The sequence below is a fragment of the Strix uralensis genome, chromosome 5 (genome assembly GCF_047716275.1).
Source record: "Strix uralensis isolate ZFMK-TIS-50842 chromosome 5, bStrUra1, whole genome shotgun sequence".
NCBI lineage: Eukaryota > Metazoa > Chordata > Aves > Strigiformes > Strigidae > Strix > Strix uralensis.
The window spans coordinates 56,742,280-56,768,538 of NC_133976.1; the positions used below are offsets into that span (position 1 = coordinate 56,742,280).

Here is a 26,259-nt window from a genome sequence, read left to right on the forward strand (position 1 = left end):
ATGAAGAAGGCCAAGAAAAAGAGGGCAGGCAGGAGGTGGTGGTAACGTTCGCCTTTATTAAGTAACAGATGCTCAGGAGCCCTGGAACAGGGTTTTCAGACAGCAGATATGTTCCCTGGGGAACCTCCCCACCACCAGTTGCACCTCGTTTCACAAAGCATCCCTACTCCAAACTCCATGTGGATAAATAGACTTTCTTCAAATAATCCATAAAACAATTTCCTCCCACCCGCAAACAAAAAAAGTTACAGTATATATACACACATATAAAAAAAGTTGTAGGGACAGATGGGCAGCAAATTTATGAACAGTATAGAAAAAACAGGGCAAAGATCCCTTGGCCTGGAGGGGAGAGAACTACCAGCAGGTACTAGGACCCTCCATGGATCATGCCATTAGCTACCAGGGTTTCAGCCCAGCAGCCTCCCACCCCCAGCCCAGCCAGTACTCCCTGCAGCCCACCCCCCAGGACTCGGTCCACCATTACTGACAAAGTGAAGACACAGCATCTCAGTGTTCCAGAAGTCTCGCCTCCTCTTTTACTAAAGCACAAAACTTCCCACGTGTTGGACGCAGATCTGGGAAAATGTGAAGTAACCCTGAGGTTGCCACAGGTAAGGGGGTTTCTGTATTTTAGGAAAAACCCATGACCAGAAACACAGTGCGAGAGCCACTGAAGAGGAGAAAAAGTAGGAGGATGTGATCCAACCTCCAAAATAAGATCACTAATAAGCTAGGAAGCTTGGAATAGGCAATCAAAACCCACCCAAACCCAAGAGTTGTTCTGCACACTTAGGATACCAGCACAAAGCAGAAGTGTCTGCCATCAGAGTAACCCCTACACTGATTGGAAACACAACCTCCCTGATGCCAGAAGACCCCATGCAAACTGAGACAAGCCCCCACCTTTTTCCCCTCATTCTGGAAGGAGCTCAAGCTCTCATGTCCCTCTGCAGAAGCTGGATACACGTAGAAGCTTCTTGCAAAACAGCTCGAGTTCCGATTTTTCAGGAGGAATCGGGCTGTACGGGCCTGACCGGGACAGGATAAGGTTGGGCTGCTGCCCTGTTTAAGTACCTCTAGCCAGTGACACTGAGCACACGCTGGTGCAAACAGTGATGCCCATCTGCCAGTGCTGGTTTCCACATTTGCACATGTGAGAGGGCAACCACTTTGCACTTCTTTGGAGAGATGCAACAAGAAAGGCAGAGAGAAAGAGGGCAAACCGTTCCCTCCCTGTCCCCAGTCCGTCTCCCCCACCCTGGAAAGTCTACAACCTGCTAGTCAAACTGCTCTGAAGAGCAATGGTAAGAGCTTGGAGACTCACACCCTGAACCAGTGCCTCCCAGTCCCTGCAGGACTTCAGCAGCTGTTGAGCAGTTAGAGAACAGAAGGAGAAACACCTGAAGACAAGTTCTAGGACTGGGAGTTCAGTAAAATAAAAAAAAACCCTGTTTCTAAAAATTGTTTCTGCATCAACAAAAAGGCACCAGAGCAGCATTCACTCTTCACGCCGAATGCAGGGCGCTGCACGTCCAACTCTGCTGCCACCCAGCACCAGAAGACTAGGGATGCCCCAGACTTCTACAAGGCTCTGCTTGTTGCAGGCTGCCACAAACCCAGCCTCCTGCCAAAAACCGGAGGCAGCTATCACAGGAAGGAGACACATGAAGTGGAGAAGGGAAATCTGCTGCATCCTTCCCTATGTTTTTGTAAAGCCACAAACACTCCTATAAAAAAACCTGTATAAAAACTGTAGAGAAATTTGTCGGGCAGTACTGGCCCCAAGTGATACTTCCAGAGCACCTCTGTAAGTTGGGTCTAAGGGGCTTCAGTTTCCTGACACACAGCTCAAGGAAAGCTGGTGCCTTCCCCCTCTCTCTCAGGAACAGCCCCAGAAAGCAGCAGCCCCGCAGGGTTCCTCTGCCCTTCCCAAAGGTTTCTTTCCACTGAAGTGTTTGGGAAGGAAACAAGATGCCCATGAGGACAGACACAGGATGTGCCACTTCTCTATCCCTTGGGCTTGTGGGCTTCTGCCCCCCGCTGGGACAGGGGCTCTGGGTTGGGGCAGCGCTTCCCAACAGCCCCAGGCATGGTCATGAAAACCACAACTAGACAGATTCCTGCTGCAGTGCCTGAGAACAAGCAAGGGGGCTAATAAAGCTAAACCTGGGGCAAGGTAAAAAACAAAACAAAACCAAACCAAAACCCTCCCTCCCTTTCCCACCCATCACGATCCCACCGGCACAGCCCTAACCTAGCACTTTTTTTTTTTTTAAGCTCCAGAAGGGAAGTCCAGGCTGATGGTCGACCAGGCTGTCTTCGCACGAGGTGGCCCCACGCCAGCGTTAGGAGGCGGCGATGGCCGTGCCCCCACTCAGCTTAACGATCATCTGCTGGCAGTCGTTGCAGGAGCGCTTGTCCCCCACCTTCTCCAGGGTGCGGGCGGCCTCAGCCAGCAGGACGGCACGCTGGCCCGGGGAGGAGAGGAAGGAGAGGGGGAGGTGGCGGCAGGCCAAAAGGATGGCTGTGGCTCGCTCCCTCTGGCCTGGCAGGGTGTCCAGTTCACCTACAGGTAAAGAGAAAGAAAGCTCATGATGGAGCTACCACCTGCGTGACAAAACCCTGCCATGCAGGCCCTCGACTGGCACCAGTGAGCACAGGCATCTCTGGCTAGCATCTCACAGCTGGGAAGGTGCCCTGTGGGGGACGCCCTGTGGACCCCAAAGCAGCTGCTTTAGGCTAGCAGAGAACAGTCTGAGCTGGAGTCAGGCAGGGACTGGCAATCTTGTCTTCTACAAAGACAGTCCCTTTCATTCCACTTCCTAGGGCTCATCCCAGCACCAGCACACACATCTGCCCATTTCCTTAAACACCCAAGAGATTTTATAACCAGCACCACATCTCTTGGCACTCCCCTTCAGGATTCCTGGCATTCCTCTGCACTGACCGCCCCAAACTCCAGCCTGCCAAGTTTTGTGCACGCATGGCCGGATGAAGGTAAATGTTTTCCAGCCTGTTCACCAACACCTCCAGCCCAGGTCTGGCAGCTCATGTTAGCCAGCTTGTAGAGAGCGTGGCAGAAGCATCACTGTGAGCCATAGGCTGACGGGAGCTCATTATCCTGAGTCTCAACACATGGGGAAGAGGCTGCAGGTTGCAGCTATGCCCCCCCACCTTGCCCAAGCGCTGCCCCCCCCCCCAGCCCCACAGGCAGTGGGTCGCTGCCTGGGCCCCGGGGCCGACCTTGCTTGCTGCTCTGGGGTGTGCGTCGCCTCAAGCTGTGCTCCAGCAGCTGGTGGGTCCGGGTAGGGCTGGCACCAGCCATCAGGCGCACAGTGGCCTCATGGAGGAAGACCTGGAAGGGAAGGCAGGATTGTGGGGGGGAGGCTGAGAGGCAGGCTGCCACAGGGGTGATGCTGCAGCTGAACTCGCATCATCCTTCAGCCACCACATTTCGAGAGCGGAGCGCTAACACCTCGACAAGAACAGAGACCCACTTCCCTGCAGCTCCCTGATCTTCCCACCTGTCTCTGGGGAAATTGCAGGTCAGGGCAACCGTGAAGAGGGGGGAAAAGCTTTTGACACGTAACTGAGTGGCCTGGAAAGGGGAAGGAACAAGAGCAGCAAACAGGGTAGAAAATGGGAGAGCAAACCCTGGCACTGTGGGCCTAGGCAGGCATCTCACCCCAGGCTGCTAGTGCAGTGCTCTGATAACAGCATCAAACTTTGAAATCCAGAGCTGGACAATACCAAGACAACTCTCTTGTCCAAGTCTTAGACTACACTTCCTCTACAGAGACTTAAAACTAGACAGACTAAACAGAACAGAATGGGGGGAAAACCCCCAGAGAAGCACCTGGTGCTCTACAGGTGCAGAAGGCATCTGACACCCCAGCTACCCACAGGGCCAACATGGCCCTCCTTGCACACTACGTGGAGGGACTGATGAGGTCTGAAGCCACATTAAGGGACAGGACGCCATGGTATTTGCTTGGCAATACAACCGTGCTGATGGTTTTCTAGGTAGAAACTAAGGTGGACACCTCCCCACATGCACCAGACTCCCATGGGAGTCCCTTTATCACCCACCAAGAGAAAGTATGGAGGCTGCTGGTGGCAGACCATCCTACCCCAGGTGTCCAAACTGCTCAAGCCCACACATCCTCTATGTTTCAAAGTGCTGCAGCTTTCCCATCATCCCCCCAGGAAAGACTATAGCTAAGCTGGAGGCAGAGCAGGCAGGCGAGGCAAGCCGTCACCTTGCGATAGGCGGGCCTGAAGCCGTGGGCCAGCTTGCGCAGGCTGCCGAGGTCCCGCTGGAAGCCCGTCAGCTCAGGGGCTGAGGCGTGGTAGGTCTCACCCAGGGCCTGGCTGGCGTTCGCCTGCTTCTGCCACAGGCTGGTGCGGAGAGAGAGCAGCAAGTCACAGGCCAGCAGCTGGATCATCTGCAAGAGCCAGGGTGCCCAGGCACACATGCTTATTAACACAACCTATCAGATGGGTAACAGGCCATTTGCTACACAGCTGCTGACACAGCCCACGGGAAGGTGGCTGCAGCACCTCCTGATCCCCCGGGGGAGTTCCTCAGCCCTCCCAGCCAAGTTGCCCCACCGCAATGCACCAAAGGGAGCAGGGCTTTGCCTTCTGCCCAGGTGCCAGGCTGTGCCCAAGGAGCTGCTGTCCCCTCCAGGAGGGCCAACACCTCTGGCAAGGTTGACCCCAACCCCACTTCAGACAAGATGTGCCAAGGGGATATTCCACCAGCAATCCCCCAGCCTTCTGCAAAGGCTTTTCTGCCCAAATGGTGATACTAACTGGAGAGAAACAGCAAACACAGCCTTGCTACCTGCAGAGACAACAAAGGCAGTCTTGACACAGCCCACAGTGGCTGCCCAAATCCCTTTTCCCCATCTGCTGCTGCCCCCTAGCATCAGTCACTGTCCTGGTTGCTTTCAGGGGACTCTATCCGCACTGTCAAAGTGGAGAGTGCCTCTGTATTGCACTGCAGAAACATTGCACAGTTACTGCCACAACATGCAATGCAACTACAATGCACTACAGCTGCCACCCAGGAGCGACAGAAGGGATCAGAACTGTGACCCATATGCCATGAAGAGAAGATCCAGCTTTAGGTAAACCTGGAAAGAAGAGAAGCAAACCCCACACAACTCGGGAATAGCATGGCACAGTCCCACTTTTGCGGAGGAGGGTTCAAACACTGGTGAGTGCTGCCTGAAACAGAGTATATTTGACTTAATGAGGTCCTGCTTTACAGGTGTCAGCAACTTCATTTGGAGGAAGGAGATGGATGTTTCCCATGGGCCAAATCCGAAGTGGTCAAAGCACCAGAAAGGGGTGACAGCTACTGGCAGGAGAAGAGCGAGAGCTCAGCTATCTGAGACCATGCCCAGGGAAACAATGTTGTACTTGCGGCTCTGCTCCTCCATAAAGCAGAGGCAAAAAGCTGTCAATGCCCTCTGCAAGGAAAGGGAGGAAGTTTCCCCTCTACTCCCATGAGACACAGGATGGATATAGGGAATGCAGATACAACAGTGTAACACAGAAGTGATACACTTGCAGCAAGACCAACCTTACAACCAAAACAGACCATGTGCTATCACGGGGCTTATAACTCTTACATTGTTGAGGACGGTGCTAGAGCCGCCGCTGCGCATGTTGAGGCTGTTCCATAAATGACTGCTGGCCCTCTCGCAGTGACCCAGGGAGCTCTGCTGTCCATCTGCCTTCCCAGACAGTGAGGCCTGCATGGCTTTACACACATAGAAGGTGGCTTTCACCAGGGCGTTCCTGAAAGAGAAAGAGCACACTGCTTTCAAGTGGTACCAAGTCATGCTGCCACAGGGCAGCTCCAGGAGCTGAGCTCAAGCAGTAACCAGCATCAGCTTTCACCCTCCCATCTTCGAGAGCAGAGATATATCATCATCTCTTGACAGAAGAAAGATGGAAATTGTTCCTCACGTACACAGACTGCACAGAGAAATGGAAGGGAACCGACAAAGATGCTTTAGTAAGAAAGAACCAAGATGGTGACACCAGCCTTTCCATCAGTGCCTGAGTTTTTTGTTTGACTTTGGCAGGCGGGAAGCTGTGCAATTAGAACAAAGCCAAAAGACAACCCTGAAGAGGCAATTCTGATACCTCCAGTTCACAGTTCTAATACCAGCCTTCAAGCCTTGACCTACACATGAACTGCTGAGCACATTCTCATGTGGTGTTATTGCATCCCAGAGCACAAGAAGCGTGCAACTCCAGAGCACAGGTAGGGGTAGCCCTACACAACAGCATCAGGGGAAGAGCCACCCCGTTTAGAAGGAGCAGGGGTCTGAAAGTTGTGCGAGGCCTACGTACTCTGACATCTCCAGGGATTTCGGCATGCGCTCCACTTCGGCAAAATGAGACCTCACAGCTGCATCGTCCCCTCTGAGCCAACCGATTGCCATAGCCACTGCTGCTGACCACCATCTGCACACCACGTCGGGGCCTGTGAAACAGAATCATAAGCTGCAGCCCAGGAGAAGACACCCAGTTCCTTCCCACTCGGAGAAGCAGGCAGCGGTCACATGCCCTTGCCAGTGCCTTCCCCCGAGAGAGATGCTAATGAGCCCAAACTGATCCCACAGGAATGCAGCCATCCGGGTAAACACTGAAACGTGCTGCAAGAACACAAAGGAACCTAGCAGCAGGCAAACACTCTACATCTGATTCCAAGCAGAGTTTTGGATGCAGAGTTTGTATCTTGTCAACAAGAACTTATTCTGTCTACCTGTCTAGAAATCTGTTGACTTCCTTCCCAACAAGGATCTCCACTCACCACCCCAAAATAACAACTCCACTCCTATATACCATGCCTTAGCACTAATCACCATCAAGCCAGTAATTCAAGTTCCCTATATAATATCCTCCATTATCTAACATCCCCTCAAAAACTTCCCAAAGCCTACCTAGGACCAAAGGACATATGCTCTGCTACTCTGACCTGCTTTGAAATTTCATGACAACGTTGACCCAAACACTGACTTCCCTTTATACCAAAAAATAATTCCTAGAAAAATAAGTATCTAGTTTTCCTTCTGTGTTTGCTCTACAAATTTTAGGTACAGCACAGTTAAGTCTGTGTCTAAAGCTCCAGCAGCATCTCAGTGAGCTGCCAGGTGCTATCTGTACCAACACCAAGACAAATACTCCAGCAGCCTACTACCAGCCAAGCCCAGACGAGCTGTGTGCTCGGGGGAGTCTACAGCTCTCATCGTCCCACTAAATATACACAAAGGGACCAAACCAAGCACCTCCCAATGTATGCTCAAAGCCTGCCTACAGCAGGGACTGCAGGTCTCTGGAGATTGAGGAATATACATGACAGCTGCTGTGAAAGTGAAGTCAACCTGTATTTGGTCCAATAGGTAATTAAATGGAAAAAAACCTTCCTGCACCTCAACTGCAACACTGCTATGCTTGTTTATATGTTACACCCTTCCTCTCACTTTGCATTGCCAGGAGCAAGCTCTCAGTGATGGCACGGGGTTCAGCTTGGAACACACCCAGCAATACAAACATCAGCAGTTCCACCTGGGCACCCAGTGTTACAACAACACAGCTAAACGTACAAGCCTTGCCAATCACCCTCTTCCAGTCTGAGCTGCCACACCACATTGCAGTGTGCTGCTGCTCAGCAATCAAGTCCCATTCCCAGGACTGCATTTCTCTCAGCAGTAGTTCCTGCAGCTGGGAGAGCTTCGGTTCTGTCAGACTTACCCAGGGCAGACTTGAGTACAGAATTGCTGGCAAAGGGTGGGGCTCCACTTCCCATTGAGTCCAAGAAAGAGTTGAGCAATTTCAGGTACTCCACGGCACCGGAGAACTCGCTGAAACAAGAAGCAAGGCAGACCTTCGCTATGCTGTCAAACAGGAGATACCAAAGCCTGAAGTGTTTCTCATCAGTCACAAGGCAGTTTTAAACAGTGTTGACCCATTAAGCCAGCAAAAAGTTCAAGCTCTAGAAGTAACACAACACTGTCAGACTGAAGAGACCTCCCTAAAGATACTCAGTGAGAAGTAGCCTTACATCTCCCTGTGCAAGGAGAGCACTGCAGAAGTGGAGTCAACCCCAGGGCTCTCACCTCAGCTACAGAGATGCTGGGACTTACTGTGGACTGTGTGCCACAGACATTTGCTCTTCAGTTAAGGGACAGGTGAGCAGGCTGTACTCAAGTCCTTAAAAAAGGTGGTACCACTCTCATGGAAGGGACTAAGAGGCAGCTTAAAGCATGTAATACATATTTAAAGTGAAAGAGAATCTATATCAGCACTTAGTCAGCAACCCAAATCCTACAAATACTAAACAGAAGCCACCAGCATCCCCTCCAGTGTCCTGAATCTGCTGACAGACATGACATATGTTACGAGTTGATTACAGGCTCCTTTTCAATCACTGCCTCCAAGACAGGCTGAACTACACTTCTGCAAGTGACTGTTTGCATATGTGTAAATACGAATGCAAGTAACAACACCTTCATAGCGTTGGTCAGAGAAAGTAGCATATGGAGCAATGATCTAATATCCTGGAACATGCCACAGAGGAAGATCATGAGCTCCTACCCCTAGAGGGAGACAAAAAGGCTTGCTGATTCAATAAAGCTAGGTCTTCCCAAAAGGAGACAGTCAATCTACCTCACTTATACCAATCCTGCTTCCTTCTCTCATCATCAACAGCAGCCTCTGGTTACAAGCATTTGTATTGTGCAAGCAGACTGAACTGCTGCTCGTTCTCTGCAACGATGCTAGAAAAGAGACATAAGATTGGGAAAAAAGCTAAATGTGCAATATTCTCCCTATAAAGGTAGGGAAAACCAGGTTATCTTCTCATTTGAGGCTTTTATCCACACTTTTTGGGGACAGGATCTTTACAGAGCTTCCTATATATTTACATAGCATTTGCCTGGCACCAGCATATCTGGAGATCAGCTAGAAACAGTGCAGAATTGCTGGCAAAGGCTGAGGCTCCACTTCCCATGGAGTCCAGGAAAGAGCTGGACATGTTTCAGTAGAAAAAGCTGCTCCGATTCTCACCTATTGTCCCCTTTCATTTGGTCACAGAGCTTAGAAGCAATGACAATTTCAGCCAACATCACCTCTCCCCCTCTGACCACGTGTCAAGTTTGAATTTTCACTGCTGGTAAATGTGTCACTTCAGTTAAGAGAATACTCATGCATAATGTAGCAGGCTGGTGGGGTCACTGACATGCCAGACCTTCACACTCTTAGAGCCCTGGACATATGTTCTGGTGTATAGAAGTGGTAGATGCACACTAATTTTAGTGCTCCTGAACATTAAACTCTGCCACAGCAGAGAAAGCACCATCCATCCTGTCCAGGAATCAACCAGTACTATGCGAGCCAACACCAGAAATCCTTACCACGCCCCGGTTCACCTTTGATTTCAGAGGTTTTAAGACAAAAAGGCACAGCTCACCCTTCTAATAAGCTGTGGTGGTCAGACTCACGCAGCCATTTCAAGTCTTTAATAAGGACTAACCACTCAATTTTCCCCAGAGTGCTCAGTCAACAGTTATGAGCTCTGTCTCAGAGCCTGCAGCTGCGGTAAGCAGTCCCCAGCATGGCACTCAAAACTTACCATGGCTCCTCCTCCTCTTGTCCTGCTATCTCTTTCCTAGTCTGAGGCTTCACAAGTGAATCCACTGCTCGCTCTAGCAGGTTCTCACAAAACGCCTGATGAACTTGTGCAATAGGATCCGCTAGAGAAGAATAAAAAAACCCAAACCATTTCACTTGCATACGGTGACAGCCACCTCCTGATACAAAAAGAATCAAAATGTAGGTGCAAAACGAAGAGCAGTAGAGGGAAATTCTTGAGGAATTCATGCTAAGATTTCTAAAGACTAAGTTTTCAGGGTCTTTTTAACCCTTTAATCCATTTCCATTTATAAAGCTGCAGCCCTTGGCCAAACATCTCTCTGGCACTTCAGCCACTCAGCAAAAGAGTGATGACACTGCTCTGCAGAGGATAAACCTTGGTCACGCCAAAGACACCCCCCAGGCATTCAGGGCCACATCCAGGTTGTGTTCCAGCATGTAAAGGACACAAGTGGGATGACACAACACAGTATACAAAGGGAGGAAAGCCAGCTCCTGCAGGCGGAGGAAACATGTCTCAGCTCCACAGCTCCTCTCGCCCATCAAGACCACAAGGAGGGCAGTCATACAAGAGCACACTCTCAAACAAGACATCCACTTTTGTCCCAGAGCTGGAGAGAATCCCATGCTTGAAGCGGTGGGAGGCCACACACTCGGGACACAATTGGCTCTCACCAGGGTTCCTTTGGGTGCAGTACAGGCTTTCCTTTGCAGCAGACTTCACCGTCCAGCTCCGCTCCACAAAAAACTTCTGTCCCAGGGGATGGCACAGCCAACGCAACGAGTCAGGAATGGCACTCCTCTCCGAGCTGCACAGGCTTTGAGCCTGGCTTAGAAAGTAGCTCTGAGGAAAAGAGAGGCTAAGATTAAGAACAGCATCCAGGGAAAGAGACACACCACCGAGAACAAAGGTCATATCATAATTACAGCTCATATCACAATTGCAGGCCATACTGTAATTGTGTTACCAGATGCCCTGAGCTACAGCAATGCCAGCTTGCAGGCCTTCCCAGAGCTCTGCTTGGAGGTGTGATGGGAGAGGAGACGACAACTCACCGCTAGGAAGCCAAGCTTTCCTCCACAGCGGGTCTTCAAGCCAACTGCAGCTGTGAGGTGGATTTCTGCCATTGTGCTGGGTGGGATCTTTTCTTCTGCGCACTCGGCCAGATTCACAGCACACAGGGCCATGTGCAAGCCTGAGTAAGCTGAGCTGGAGGGAAGTTTACCTGCAGCAGGAGGGAAAGGAAAAGTGTTAACTTTTAATGCAGTAGTACCAGCTACTAAATACTACCATGATTTGCAGGGCCTAAAGAGACAATGACAACCTGTTGACATGAGAAGTTTACAACATCATATGCCTACTTCGCCAGGCAACAGTACAACCGTAACCGAGTCTTTCCTCCACGGACACCAAGGTTGGCATGCACAGTTTTGCTTCTGCAAGAAAGCCATGAATAGCTAAACCAGTTAGAATAAAATCATCAGCAAATTTTGTCTCACTATATTAATCACTATTAAACTGAACTCCTTTGCAGTCCACACCTGTACCTACACTTATCCCTGTCTGCATGTCTGCAATTCACACAGCATGATTAGGCATAAGGAAGTTCAGCTTGGATTTCTGATGTGCTGGGATCCTATTAATATTGAAAATTGGTTTGCCAAGGAAATGGCAAAAACAACCGTTCACAAGGAACATTCAAGCACTTCCTTAGTACATGTGCACACACCCAGGTTTTCAAAGAATATCAACACCAACTGGCAATCTGCACTCTACACAGCATCGGAAATTTAAATTCTTCCAGCAATTAACCCCAGTCCCGGCTTCCACATCATGTTCCCAAGTGACAGAGATGAAACAAGCCCTTAACAGCAGCAAAAAGTGACTGGACTCAATGAACTGCTGCTTGGGAAAGATTCTCAGCCACTTCTGCAGACTCAGGAACATGTAACTTGAGATACTGCTGTTGCTTTGGCCGTTCCTACAGAGCTCTTCTATTGCATGAGCCTGTTGTGTTTCAGTAAGTGGCTTCTGAAATTTGCTGAGCTGATTTCCAACAGCAGCCCTCCCAGAGAAAGGAGGCTGTAGTGCTCTCTCTGTATCCCCCAGGATCAGCTCTGAGCCTCCTCATTTGGCAAAACAAGCACAGCAGATCTGCCACCTCTGCTCCTACCTGTTATGTGGAGCTGATGGAGCTTGTGATATGCTAGAGCCGCATCCCGAGCACTGGTCTTGGCCTCATCCTCAAAGCCTGCAGTGGCCTCCCTGGCCCGCCACTGATGAGAAGTCCTCTTCAGTAGCCACCGCACCAGCGCCAGTTTCTGCAGGCTATAGCGGATCACGTTCCAGGACAGGCTGCAGGCCAAGTCCAGGCGGGAAGCCGGCAGTGCTCGGCCGAGTACCGACAGGCAAGTCTGCAGGTTTGATGCAGCTGCAGCAAAATCCCCCTGCAAGTAACAGCACAAAAAGTTCAACAACTGAAAGCACCATCACAGAGACACTTCGGGACCTCCTCGGCATGGAGCAAGACAAACCGATGCACAAGCTAGGACAAGATCTTTAGCTGAGGGAAGTCAACATAGTCCCAGTAAACATGAAGGCCGTTTACACCAGCTTCAAATCTGGCCCTACACGTATCTTTCCACACATGGCTCTGATCCAGCACTGCCTGCAAAACACATCGGCACTAGGTGAAAGGAGGTTCCTGCCTTCTAAAACCACATGGAAGTTTCAGGGTCCCCATATCAAAAGTCAAATGCTGCCTCAACAATTCAGAAGACTTCCAAGAGGCTGGAGGACAGCAGACAAACACACACAGCAGAGGACAGATTCTGGACAAAAACCAAGACCTTGCTGCCAAAGATCGCTACAAGATGCAGCAGCAAGGAACAAGGGCAGAAGTTAGGAGCCTCTTCCAATGCTGATGTCCATGCCTTGCTAGTTTAGGCTGAGGGAGGATGGCAATCCACTCAAGACAACCTAGCACCAGCTCCTCTGAAATCAGACAGGGTAATCCACTCTAGGAATACCATGCTCTTGCAAGTGCCAAGCCACTGCCTCACTAGGCCACATTCACCCACATCCCTTCCTAGAAGATGCGTTTGATGCAAAACAACAAGTCAACTTTACCCGTGCCAAATCCAGGTCCGCTTGCTTGCGATGCCTCCAGAATGTGACCGATGACCTTGAGTGCAGCCGGGTCACTGGCTCTCCATGCACAAGGAGCTTTATGAACACGCTCAGTACAATCACTCCATTCACAAGCCACAGGATCAGCGTGGGCATCATCCAGCCAAACCAACCACCCGCATCTGCAATGGACATCCCAAAAGGGAAGTTAAAAGTTAATCTGGACACCGAAAGCCTAGCAACAGGATGAGCACAGATCCAGAAAGATGTCTTGCTATGCTTGCCACATGTGGTATCAATTTTTGCAGACTGCATTTTAACCAGGAAACACCTGTATCAACAGCTCTTCATCCAAACTCCAGGCCAAAACATTCCCAACTAAATAAAAATAGTTATTTTTACGAGACTGATCTATAAAAAAACTGAGTCAGCACTTAGTTTTCCTGGAGTACCTTGTATTCTGATTTTTCTATCAGATACACCCACAGGTACTCAATACTTCAGTGTCATTTTCTGGTTTACAAAACGACACCGAGGAAGCATATTTACCAGTCAGGGAAATGACAGCATGCCAACAGAATCCTCTGCCCTCCCCTAAGCTGCCGTACTCTAAACTATGAATATTATGGAATAAGCGTATTGAACAAGACAGTTGCAAGACCCTACAGCAACAGTGTTTGTGAAGTAATTCTTTGCCTACGTCTTTATTATTAAGTTACAAAAATCAGTCAGTTACCTTAAAAACAAATCTAAAGTGAACATGCCTCAAAGACTGGTGAGGACAGGAGGATGCCCCTTACCCTGAACTACTTTTCAAGGGTCTATCCTGAGAGCCCAGGCTGCTGGGCTACAAACAGGTGCCCCATCTGCCTCACCACACCGAGGAATAGCTGGTTTTGTGCAAGAAGAACGCTGGATGCGGATGCAAATTGGAACCGTGTCCAAGCACTCTTGGCTGGCTCTCCTCCCACGCCCAGCCCTGCAGTTATTACCCCTCCCCAAGCACTAAACAAAGGTCATACAACTCCCTGAACACACAAACCACTCAAATGAATCACACCGACAGTCCACCTCGTGACCTGCAGCCGCCACAGCTGGAGATGGTCTTTAAGGAGACCATGTAAGCCTGGCCACTTTCTGTGGTCCAAACTATTCTAGTTTGTTACCTGACTCAATGGTCAGCACGTTCCTGCCAGAGCCGTGGCGCACCAGGCTGTCAGACTCTGTGGCTCCTCGGGCGTCCAGGAGGGATGTCAGAGGATTGAAGGAAAGGCAAAGGAACGTGAGAGCACAGAGGAGTATTCGAGAGCGATCCACCATACCAAGGGCCACAGGAGGAGAGTCAGGCTCATCTTTAACCTTCAAAGGAATAGGAGTGGAGAGAAAAGTAAGAGGAGGAAAAAACTGCTTAGCATTCTATGGAACAAAAAAAGCTTATGCCAAGGGAGGGGTAGGGAAGAAGGAGAAACAGAACACATTTTAAAAATTGCTTTTAAGATCATGATCAGAAAGAACGCCAGTGAGCTTCCCCTAGCTTAGTAAGATAAGGCTGAAGTATTTGAGTGCCTTTACCTTCCTTCTGCTCCCAGTCATTTCAGTTATCATTAACTGGATCCCTGGTTTAGGCTAGGATTAACCTTTACTGCCCTTACTCTTTTGGGGATCTCCCAGAAGACCCACTTCTTCTGTGATATCCACAAAACAAACCTGTCAGTCAAAGACAGCTAATCACTTTCTGTTACTGTGGTTACTTACAGTCTCCTTAACCACAACTGATGTCATCATCCATTCCCAAGTTCTGCTTTATTCACTGGACATATATATCCCTGGAAAGCCGTGAGCATTTTGGGTCATGAACATGCACTGTAAGTCCATAGAGACTCTACAGGGGCTGAAGGCTAAATACAGTTCTAGCAGCTAAGGTATGGCTCCAATAATACAGCTCAGGGAGTAGTCTCAGTCATTTAAGAAAAAACACACCCATGCACCTTCCTCATCCTTACAGAGGATCTCTGACCCCTACAGATCTGCTTGCCAGATGTCTGCTGGTTCCACTCTTGAGAATTAGGAGAATTTAAGTTCTGGCCCTTACATACCCCTTAAGGAGATCCCTTGAATTTGACAACTGAAGTCACAAATACCTTGGCATCATCAAGGAGTGGGCTTCCAGGCTCTGAATCAATGGAATACGGAGAGAAGCCAGCCTGGGATCCTGAGTCAGAGGCTGGAGGAGACATCAGCAGCACATTCTGGTTGAAGTCATCTATCTTCAGATCCACATCATTGTCAACCAGACTGCTTAGGTCAATGCCCTTCAACAGCTCTGCAAAAAATCAAGAGTGCATTATGTACATGTTTCTTGATCCTGTACCCTGCCAGTGTTGCTCAGACTGGCTGTCACCTGGAGTACCACTGGCCACTATCGATGCAACATGCATGTTATCTGTCAAGGATAAGAAAACCGCAAGTGGCATCCTACATTCATGCTGACTGCACCCCCACAACTTACTGTTTTTTTGGTTAGCCAGCTTCAGAACCATGTTCTCTTGCCTCAGCTTATGGTTGGCCTGCTGTAGGTATTTAATGTAATCAATGGCTTTTCTCAAGACTCCAGACTTGTGCATCTGCAAGGAATTAAGACATACAGAAAGCAGTTTAGATGAAGAATGTCAAAGGGTCACCCTTGCTTGTAGGGATACCACAACACTTTGTATCGTGTAGTGATAGAAAGAAAAGGGTGTAAAGGACCACTCAGCAGCTGCAAAGAAACTAATAGCAGGGCACACTCTGTGGGCAAGGTATCAGACTTTGAAAGACACACAAGGACTGGGGTGTCTCAAAGATCTTATAAAAATAGTACAATGGAAACAGATTAACATCCAAATGACAATAGACTTCACATCTAGGTTTGAGCCAGAAATAGTCCTTTGAAAGTACCATAATTTTGAAATGAAGTGGCTCTCTTCTGGGATGAAACAAGCTGCTGTCTGTTAACCATTGTTCACTGTTTAATTCTGAGACAAGTGGTTCTCTCCTTGCCTCACTCCCTTGGCCATCCCCATGAAAATACTTGCTTCCAGCAGCAGTGGACAAGTTTAGCTTGTAAACACAAGCCCGAAGTACTATGAAGCCACAGCACACTACCAACATTTTAAAACATAAGCTTCCAATTCCACGCAGCAACAGGAGGTGACTTCACTAGTGCACATATTTGTACGGAGACCATGCAAGGTATCAAGAACACTACTCCGTGCTCTGTCAACATGCGGTAAAGCGAATAGACATGAATACATGGTGCGAGAAAGCTTCTAATATTTGAGGAAGCAGGAGTTTTTACAACTCAGTATCTGAAGGAAACAAACTGCAAAGCTCTGTAAATCCTCATCCCTGCTGCAGTCACACAGAAAAGAAAGCTTAAATTAAGCAAGCTCTGGTTTGGCAGAGTTATCAAAACATCTACTTGGATATTCTACCTAGAGGGCCTATTTAAGTTAGACCTAACATAAGAACAAACACATAAGGTATAGCTTATTTCAAGAAACAGTACCACTAGCATAGTAAAATAAAGATTTTACAGGTGACCCTTCCTGAATACAATTATCAACCTTTCCATTGCACAAGTGTTTCTCACCAGTCTTACCCCAATACGTGTGTGCATACTACTAACAGTCACATGTACCCAACTGCTTCATTTGGTAGAGCAATGAGCACATGATGACAAAGTATTTATGACACTAGATTTGCTCTTATTTCACATCTTTACCTTGGCATCTGTCCCCATGACAAGGTCCTTCAGCTCAATGATCTTGTCATTTATAGATGACCGGTACCGCTTTTCAATAATGTTGTGAGTTGTTCTCCTCTCTCCTTCTTTAGGTGGCTCTGGTTGCTTGACACCCCCAGGAACTTGTTTGATAGGCACCTTTTCTTGTCCCACCATCACTGGCATTGTGGTCAAAATGGTCCCATTGCTCCCAACGAGGGTCTAAAAAGACCATGCATAACAAGTGTCATGAGCAACTGGCCAATTCAGTAATGTTTATGATGGTAAAAGAAAACGGATTAAAGAAAAGAAGAATCAGGAAAAGTTTGTACAGCTCATAAAAGAAGAGATACGCCGATTTCCTCACATCTTCTTAGCTGGCACGAACATTGGCACAGCAGACCAGGAAAAATCTGCCACTCTGCCTCCCACGCTGGTCACTGTGGAGTAAGAACATCTCTTGTTCTCCAAGAGCATCAACACTGTTCCACCAGTACCATGCCCTGTTCATCCACTAAATAGAGAAAGACACCAAGGCTCCTCCTTGCTTCTGTAATTCTTACACCCCAAATGTCCAAATCCATCTTTTATGTGAGCAAATAAAGTCATCAAATCAGCAACAGGCAATGCTACTTCCAAGCTGGTAACAGCAGTGGTAGAAAGGACCCGACTATGGAAAAATAAACCTTGGCTTGAGCAATGAGTTGATTTGAATTTGATTAAATGGAAAAAAATAGATCCATAGCTATAAAAAAAGGCCTTAAGATGAGGAACTAAGGCATTGAGTGGCATACACTGGCATGAAAAGCTCAAACTTGGACATCTAGATGTAGGACAGACCATCTACACCAAACTAAAGCAGTATGTACTCTGCAATAAAAGGTGATGAATCCCACCAGAACAGTTGCATAGAGGGGCTTCTAGGACAGTTGGATTAAGGAAAATTTAGACTGTTTAACCCAGCAAAACAAGATTGAGAAGGGTACATGTGTTCTCTAAAGTACACCAAGGATCAGGGAAGTGGTTATGGAGAGGAAGAGTTATTTCTGTCAAAAGACAGACTAACACAAATGAGAATAATCTAGCCATGAGCAACTTCAGGAACAATTTCAACTCTGAAATAGTCTTCTACCTGGGATATTAGAAATGAACTTAGTTTCATTTCAAGCTGGAACTTGACAAATAAGTGAATTTTAGTCCTACATTTTTCCTTGGCTAATTTCCACCAAATTTGAATGTGTTCAAAATGCTTTATGGCTTGTGTCTCAGACAGACACAATCATATAAGCCCCACCTCTGTATGAAAATGTCATCTAAAAGCAAGCAGGTTAATTGAAGATTTTAGCCTGGCTGTTAACAAGTATATAAGAAGCTTACCGTCCTGTGCAAAAGAAGTCAAATTAAGTCCAGACTTGCAAGTTTATCTCCCCCAGTAAATATTTGAACAGAGATCTGTTCAGAACCAAATTTACCACTAAACCACGTCTCTAAGTGCCATGTCTACAGATGTCTGTTCAGAATGTAAGAGATAGTAATAAATGCGTCTTTGGGGGCAAAAGTTTCTCAGAGTTGATAAGAAGTGGAGGCCATGAAGCACAGCTGCCATCTCCAATGATTATACTGAATTCTCACTGCAAATGCCCTCTGAAAAGTAGCTTGATTAGCTTTCACATTCAACATAGTGCTATTAGACATTACAGGGAGGGAAAAGACAGTTCCACAGGTATTGTGACTGAGTTTGCTTTCAGTTTCAAGTATCTTTCAGAGGTTAAAAACTGGATGGAATTTTTAGGTCATACTCCTCTCCTTGTAATACCAGAAAAAGGTAAACAGAAACGTGCCCTTGGTCTTTGCTTACTGGCCATGGGAGGCTGCCAAAAAAGTACAATCTGTGTGTTTAGCCTTGGCAGAAGTAGAGTATTACTCACTCTGGATGTGTTTAGAGCAGCCCTCAAAACCCCTCCCGTTTGCACCACTGCAGAATACTAAAGCCCAAATCTCTTCCTTGCATTACAGGGAAAGGACATCAGTGAGGACAGGGAAGGAGGAACATCCACATGGTACCTGCAGAGCTGTGGTCTGAATGGGAGCAGTGAGTGCTGTCAGCGCTGGGTTCTGTACTGCAGCCATAACGGGATTACCATCTGCTTTCAGGGTTGTCAAGACAAGGGAGTCCGTTTTTATGATCTGAGGTTGGACCAGAACCTAGGTTGAAGAGAGTTATGGGTGAAGGGGAGAGTAGGCACATATTTCTCTGCTGATCTCAGTAGCCAGAGGTTAAGCGATGCAGAGTTGTAACTTTTCATCTCAGTGGATGGCAGAAACAAGGGCAAGTATTTCTTTCACCTTGCACCCTACATCAGCTGGATGTTTTTTGTTGGCTCCCGATGCAAACTCTGACCATGAGACAGTCTGAACAACTCTGGAGGGAGGGGAGCAAAGGGAACCACCAGGACATTGGTTTTCAAACCAGCCATCAGAAGTGAATGAGTATGTAAAAACACAAAAGAGCTGACGGAAAAGCTCCCTTCTGCTCTCCAATTACATCTATAATTAGCTCTCTACATTAACTGGTTGAGTACTCAGAGTCTAACATGGCTAGCTCAGCCTGCTTTGGCAAACACCTGTAGTAGCTTCCCCCCCTCCAATTTCACTGAAAGGAATAGGAATATCCATGAATAATATGAATAACCATGAATATCAAGCAGATCAAAACCAACTGTAAGTTATTTTGCCATAACACAGCTTGCTCTTATTTGTTCAAATACCTTGTTGACTCTCAAATGCAGAGAACACTATAGATGGCACAGTACAACTGAACCAGAGCAACTTTGTCATATTGAGACAGTTCCCTAGCCATAAACATTTTTATCTCATACAAAGACACGTAAGATTTTTTCACTCTTGTGTATGTTTTAAAGTCACGTGACTCTGTAGCAGCAAAAAGATCAAAGAAACTACGGCAGAAGAATTGGAAAAAAAACATTCTGGTATCAGACAGCCCTTATAAGACATGGTGGAGGTGGTGGACTTGCAAAGAAGCAGGCAAAGTCAAAGAAAGCTTGTTCAAGTAAGGTTTCCAAATCCGGTTTGGCAGCACTAAATTAAAATAATATTTCAGACCAAGTTTAGTTATGCAGGTGTTTTAGCGAAAACGGTTTCTGAACATTGCCCACTACTTGAAGTCACATCACAGTTCGCAACAGCGACTCTCACTCATGACACGCATAAAGTGATTCTGGAACACAGGCTGGCTAGAAATACCTCTCACACAAAAAAGTTTGTGCAAAAGCAATCGTAGCCAGGACCACCAGCCCTACAGGCTTTGCCACCTCTTCCCTAGCAAGCCAGGAGACCAGACCTGTGAAAGCAATTTCTTCTTCTGCTGGATCCCTGCATCACTCCGCATTTTTACTTACTGGAACTTGCTGGACCTGTGGTGCAGCAACCGTCTGGACCGTGGCTGGCGTTAACGTCTGGATGGTGCCGTTGGCAGCCTGTGTTAGCACTCGCTGGGCCTGCACAGTCTGCACTTGCTGCTGGATGGTAACCGGCTGAACCTGGGAGGACGTCACCAGGCTCTGGACTTGAGGCTGGAGAACTGAAAAGCAGAAGAGATGTCAGGAATAGTCCAGAGACACAGGTCTCTGTTCTGGAGCCTGCAAATGCTCCTAGCTTCACTCCTCTTCTTTCCAGAGCTCCTTGGTAGGCAGCATTCATTTAACACATCCCACACACTGGGAAGCTTCCAGCTCCTTTGGTGCCTCTTCAAAGAGGACACTGCACCTAGAATAGCAGCTTTCCAGGAGGCACAGGGGATCAGCTAAGAGAAAATGAAATCAAAAACCTTTGGTCTGATAGCACCGGACACATTACTTCAGTGACATTATGCGGTACATCCAACCAGCACTTGCCCACTCCTACTGATCTTGGTGAACCATAGGATACTATTTATCATGTAAAGAATCAACGCCTACTGAAGAGGATCAAGACAACTGGCATTCACAAAGGATGATCCAGTCACTCCTAAATATCCCTACAAGTGTCTCTGCTCAATGCAAGTACTGCACTAGAGAGTTTGGTAGTTAAAACGTGCCTTCATTTCGGACTGTCACATGAGGCAGACCGGAGCTTCAGGACTGGATCTGCCTACTGCCCCCATTAAGTGGGATGACAAGCTTACCAACAACCATTTTTTAGACATACTTTTCTCAGGCCTCCCAAGAGCCATAGGACAGAAGTCCACAACAGAGCAGCAAGAAGACAACTATCTCAAGAGTTCACACAAGGTCTCATTTATGACCGTTTCTCAAGCCCTCCCAACTCCAAAGCCACGTAGGCAGAAGGGATGCCCCACAGGCAGCACTGCAAGCAAAGGATCATCAGGCTTGTCATGGCCGAGGATGCTTTTGGAGTCTGAACACTGACACCGCTTATTGTGAGTGTACCAGGCACACCCGTAGCCCAAGCACCAAAACTGCTACCTTGGAAACTCGTGGCCGCGTTCTGGTAGATCACTGGCTGCTGGATAATCCTGGTCTGGGGAGCAGAGCTGAACGTCGGCGTAATCATCACGGCCTGCTGCTGGAGCTGAGGCTGGAGCGGGGGGCGGCGCTGTAGGAGAGGGGCCGACCGCGGAGGGGCCGGAGGTGTTGCCTGCGCCGCTTTGACCGGCAGGCTCTGGAGCTGGGGGGAGGCAGGGGGCGGTGGGAAAGGCTGGAGCTGCACCTGGCTGTACGGCCGCTGCAACTGCGGCTCGAGGGTCCCACTGCTGCTGCCACTGCTGCCGCCGCCCTGGAAGGTGCCACACAAGTGATCCGAAAACAGATCTGGAAAGTCCCCGGCCTGGTTACTGACAAACTGCAGCATCTCTGTAAAACAGAAGAAAATGCGTTCAGTGCTATTTTATTGCCCGTGCACTTTGACACTTGCCATTACGTCAGGATTTGAATGATGGTGTGCATGCACAGAAGGGAGCTCCGGGTCCTTCAAAACCTCCAGAGAACATATCGCCCCAACCTAACATCTCCAGAGAGAAACCAAGAGGTGGCCAGCAGCGGGGCACTGCTGCCGCCATGCAGCAGGAAAGGCACGACTCTCCTGCAACACTTTTCCAGACTACAGGATCCAAGCACAGACTAGAACCTAGTCTAATATACCTAAAATATTATGAATCTCATTCCGTCACTGCTCCAGTCTAATCCTTGCAGAAGGAAGAAACCAACACCTCTGCAATTCCAGCACACTCTCCCACACGCTCTCCCACCTAACTTTTAAGGTGCTTTCAAGGCCCCTATTCCTCCTGCCCCACTGAGTATCTGGAAAATGAAGAAATGGGATAAGAATTCATCTTAACTTTGTTCTACTTTTAATCATGCAAGAAATTGGGGAAAAAACACTAAAGGCAACAACACTTTATAGAACTGTAGCAGGAGAAATCCATGCATGTGTTTAAAGCACCAGAATAACTTTTTATGTTGTGGGGTTTTTTTCTTTCCTATTTTTCTCCTGCCTGCAATCACTGCACAGCAGTTTCTCTCCATCCCACCTTCTCCAGGATTTGATCAGCCCACATCAAGAGGCTCCTACTGCAATGCTATAGCTCTCCTCCACAGAGGAAAAAATTTCACAACCAAGAGATCACTGTTCTTAAGTAAAGCTTCCTCTTCCCTCCATCTAATCCAATTTAATCCAATTACGCACCTTAAGCTACCTGAATGCTTCCCCTGATCTGTGTGTGGGTGGTGGCGTGAGGAGTCACATATCCTTCCCCACCCCAGGATCTGCCCATGCTGCACTGGCTCTTCCACAGCTTTCTGAAAGTCCTATTTATTTTTTTTTCTGGAAGTAGGAAAAAAGGGAGGGGACCCACAAACATAACAGAGGTTTTATAACTAAATAATAAATTCAGGTTTAGAAAGTAGAAAATAGATTTCTGATTAATAGGAAAAAATATGACAAAGGGCTCCTTACACCAGGAGCTTTCTCATCCACAAATCCAAAGGACGTTGCTACTGTGGTTTATGAAGGGGGTTTGAAGAAGCCAACTTTTCACGAAATGTTTCCATGGAAGTCGTCCCAGCAATAAGAGGGCTATTAATTCCCTTCTCTGAAATGCCACCCACATGTTATCCAATTAATTTGTCTGACACTCCTGGGACAGAGCAAAGGGATCATCCTCCAAGCTTCTTGCTCCCTCAAAAAACATTTGGCCGTATTTCTAAGATACTACTCTTCTTCCCTTCCGACAGCAATCTCTCCACACCCTTACACACATTTAAGCATTGATCATGACCATTGCTCTTAAGAATTCAAGTCTGTTGGATGGAGGAGCTTGGGAGATGTGTCCTCCTGACCTATTTATAACCTGACATGAAGTGGGGATGCATGGTTCCCCCCAGCATGGAGCAGCGGCCACCGTCAGAGACCAGCCGGACCAAACCTTTGTCTCTGCTTTTAACTAGATGAACGAAAGATATTTTTTTAATGCAATGCCTCAGTAAGCTTTCACAAAACATTACCGGAGCAAGGCAAGCTGTTTAAAGATTAACACTTCTGCATAACATCTAGATGGATATTAGGCAGCTTTTCACCCTCCAACTGACTGCAGCTAATACCATCCCAAATAACCCCCAACACTATAAACTTGATAATCCCAACTACGTGCTCCTCTAGCTCTTCATTTGATGGCACTGCTATTTCACTATCAGACAGCACTACTGCAAGTGGGGAATAAACATAAATCGGACAAGATTTTCTCTGGAAGAACCATATTTCACATACTGTATTTTAAAGAACACAGATTTAATATCTTATTTTAAAAAAATACTCTTGCTCTCACAAGTTAAATCACATCTTTATCATAGATTTAACTTTCAATAAATGCAAAAAGTCTAAAGATTGATTTTTCAAAATTAGACTGCCAGGAGATCAAACCCACCTCTTCTAAAGTGCCCAAAAGCTTTCCTAACAGCCACATGAGGAAAATAAAAAAGCAGTAGAAACATCAACATCCAAAATCCGAATCCCTCCCTTTTAAAACACTTCCGCCTACACAGAGAACAGAGCAAGTGTCTACACTGACTGTCAGAAAGCTTGGGTGCTTTTGGAGGACAGCTTGCAGTGATAAACCCATCGTAACCAGATCACCCACACCCTCAGTGCCTAAGAGGTCTCAGTCTCTAACGCGGGGTGACATGTTACAGCCCAAGGCTAAAAAAATGTCAACAAGTTATTATGAAATCAAGCCCACCGAGGACTTCCGCTGCTTGTATTAGCCCAGCACCTGAACACCTGGCAGAAAGGCAAGGGCTGGTCTCTAGCTGCCTCTCCCCGGCAACGGCTCAAAGCCTGCACACGGGCTGCTCTCATCACACTCCTGGAGATGCTGCGCTTTGAGAAACAGAAAGTGGTGGAGATCCCACCTCGACAGAAACAACCCCTCTGGCCCAAACCCAGACATGGTTCGCACCCACGACCAGCTCGAACCTCGCTCTCCAGCGTTACCCGGTGCTGCTATGCCAGCAAGGGAGGTGTCCGCGGCTGGCAGAGGGGCTCACGCTGGGGCAGGAGGCAGAGTCACATGCATTTAGCTCAGCGCCGGGGCCCCCCGACCTGGAGCAAGACCCCGGTGAGCACTGACATCCCAGAACAGTCGGTGCCTCCGCCTGATGGACCAGTGTCGTTCCTCCTCTACTGCAGAAAATCAAAAGCCATGCAGCAGGCCGTGAGGGTCCCTCAGCCTAAAGAGGAGAGAATCACCGAGACCTGCCGACAAGGAGCCTTACAAACCAAATCAAAACCCTTGCAGAATTTCAAATTCCAAGATGAATCCATGTCAGAGCACAAAAAAGCAGGATTGTTATATACTTCCCCCCGCCCTCCCCCGGAAAATCCACCCCGGGAGCTGGGGAGGAAGCCGAAGCTCTTTCTCCTAAGTTACTCATCGCTCTGAATCACACCTACCCAGGCACACCGCAGTTCAGAGCCGGCTCTGGGTTCACTGGAATTAGCCCCTGTTTCCATATGGATTTCGAGAAATCATTACGTGGTGCTTAAACAAGAGCAAACACCACCTTCAATCTGCACCATCAACTTTTCAAGAGATAACTAAGCCCCTTACATCCTCATAAGGTATATTCTTCTTTTACATATGATAAAGAAAAAAAAGGGGTATAAATTTTGTCCCTACCTATGCTGCAAATCAATCACAATTATAAACTTAAAAGAACTTGTAGAATTTTATGTCCTAACTGCTAAACAAGGATGCTTTAGGCATCATCCCCCCAAAGCCAAGCTCTGTTTGGGATTACAGCTGAGCAGAGCAGGGAAGCTGAGCCAGGGCCTCATCTCCAGCCTACAGCAGAGAGCTCATCGAGAAATTACATTTTTAATATATTTTTAATGGGCGTTCAGGAGCTGTTTGACTAAATATAAGGCGTTGATATGTGGATGCTTCGTTTTGCTGCACTTCGGTGGAAAAATGGGGATTTCCTCGTGGGACTGAGCTCTGCTGCTGATGCGGTGAAGTTTTAAGATGACACAGGGGGAAAAAGGGGAATTTAAGCAGTTACACCTGTTTCAGTGAAAGAGGGTGAGGAGGCGCAGCCCGCTCCCACAGGCACTCGTGGCGGCACAGCTCTGGCAATCATTTAGCACCGACTTTAAGAGAGCCACGAAGAAACACGAGGGGCAGCACCGTTTACCCCGTGGGTCTGAGGCAGGAGGGGAGAGGCAAGGGAATTTCTCCAACCCTCTCCCGTGCCGGCAGCGGCCACAGGTGAGAGGAAAGGCTCGGCGACTGCGGGGGCTCGGACCCCCACACCCCCACGCTACTTTTCTCGATAACTGCCTCGACGCCCTCCGGCGTGGGTCAACCCCATGAAAGTGGCTCAAAAGCGCTCGCCGGGCGGAGCTGGCCATCGGCTGCCCGGTCGTCAGGCGAGCGCTGCCCGGCGGGACGCGCCCCACACCCCCGCCTTTACCCACGCGGCGCGGGGCATTCCCCGCTCACACACACACACGCGTGCCCCTGCGCGGCGCTGGAAGGCCGCGCCGCGTTGGAAGCGCACCCCACGCAACTAAGCCAAGCCGGTGCGGCCGCCCTGCGCTCCCACTTCCCACTCGGGGTGTGTGGTTGGGGAGGGGGGCGACACCCCACGCATCGAGATCCAAGAACCACCCCCCCACACGCACCCCACACCGCCCCCCCCCCCCCCCCCCCTCTTGGGCGGCACCAGCAGCCCCGGACCCGCGCGGAGGCACGAGAGCTCCCCTCACCCCGCGTGGGGGAGCCCACGCGCGCCGCCTCGGCACACCTTCCCTTCCCTTCCCTTCCCTTCCCTTCCCTTCCCTTCCCTTCCCTTCCCGCGGCGCCCACCGTCGATGTCGCCCAGGGTGAGCTCGTCGCCCAGCTCGGTCAGGCTCTCCATGTTCTCCACGCCCAGCTCGCCGCCCTCCATCGCGCAGGGCCCCGCCACGGCCGGGCGCACCGGCGCATGAATCCCCGCCGCCGCCCCGGGCGCTCAAGCGGAGGCTGCCGGCGAGCGCCGCCGACCCCGCGCCATCTTGGGCCGCCCCGGACCGGCCGGTGTCCCCGCCCCCACCTGCCCGCCGCCACGGCCGCGGCAGCGCGCGCCCCCCGCGGTTTGTTGTCAATGAGACCAGGTCGCCGCCGGCCAATCGGCGGCCG

The 26,259-nt window shown here is 48.9% G+C and overlaps 1 protein-coding gene and 1 pseudogene across 1 annotated transcript; both read right to left on the reverse strand.

The window, feature by feature from the left end:
• Window positions 1-36: 36 nt before the first annotated feature.
• On the reverse strand, window positions 37-26,145 carry SREBF2 (sterol regulatory element binding transcription factor 2). Its single transcript, XM_074871022.1, has 19 exons — window positions 25,948-26,145; window positions 21,053-21,439; window positions 19,988-20,169; window positions 18,633-18,773; window positions 16,569-16,790; window positions 15,315-15,429; window positions 14,947-15,128; window positions 13,972-14,164; window positions 12,806-12,987; window positions 11,850-12,123; window positions 10,732-10,901; window positions 10,351-10,519; window positions 9,656-9,776; window positions 7,777-7,886; window positions 6,373-6,505; window positions 5,643-5,811; window positions 4,263-4,448; window positions 3,247-3,358; window positions 37-2,569 (listed from the first exon to the last, which is right to left on the reverse strand). Exons 1-19 carry the CDS (start codon window positions 26,027-26,029, stop codon window positions 2,349-2,351), a joined length of 3,351 nt encoding a protein of 1,116 aa, XP_074727123.1. The 5' UTR covers window positions 26,030-26,145; the 3' UTR covers window positions 37-2,348.
• Window positions 4,478-5,540, reverse strand: LOC141943697 (uncharacterized; annotated as a pseudogene).
• Window positions 26,146-26,259: the final 114 nt, after the last annotated feature.

Bases quoted from the DNA above. Each gene is read 5' to 3' on its own strand.
- SREBF2 (XM_074871022.1), bottom strand. From the start codon at position 26,029: ATGGAGGGCGGCGAGCTGGGCGTGGAGAACATGGAGAGCCTGACCGAG. The intron at 20,170-21,052 runs GTAGCAGTTTTG...TCTGCTTTTCAG, and splicing joins CGCGGCCACGAGTTTCCAAG to TTCTCCAGCCTCAAGTCCAG. The intron at 12,124-12,805 runs GTAAAGTTGACT...TGTTACTTGCAG, and splicing joins CGGACCTGGATTTGGCACGG to GGGGATTTTGCTGCAGCTGC.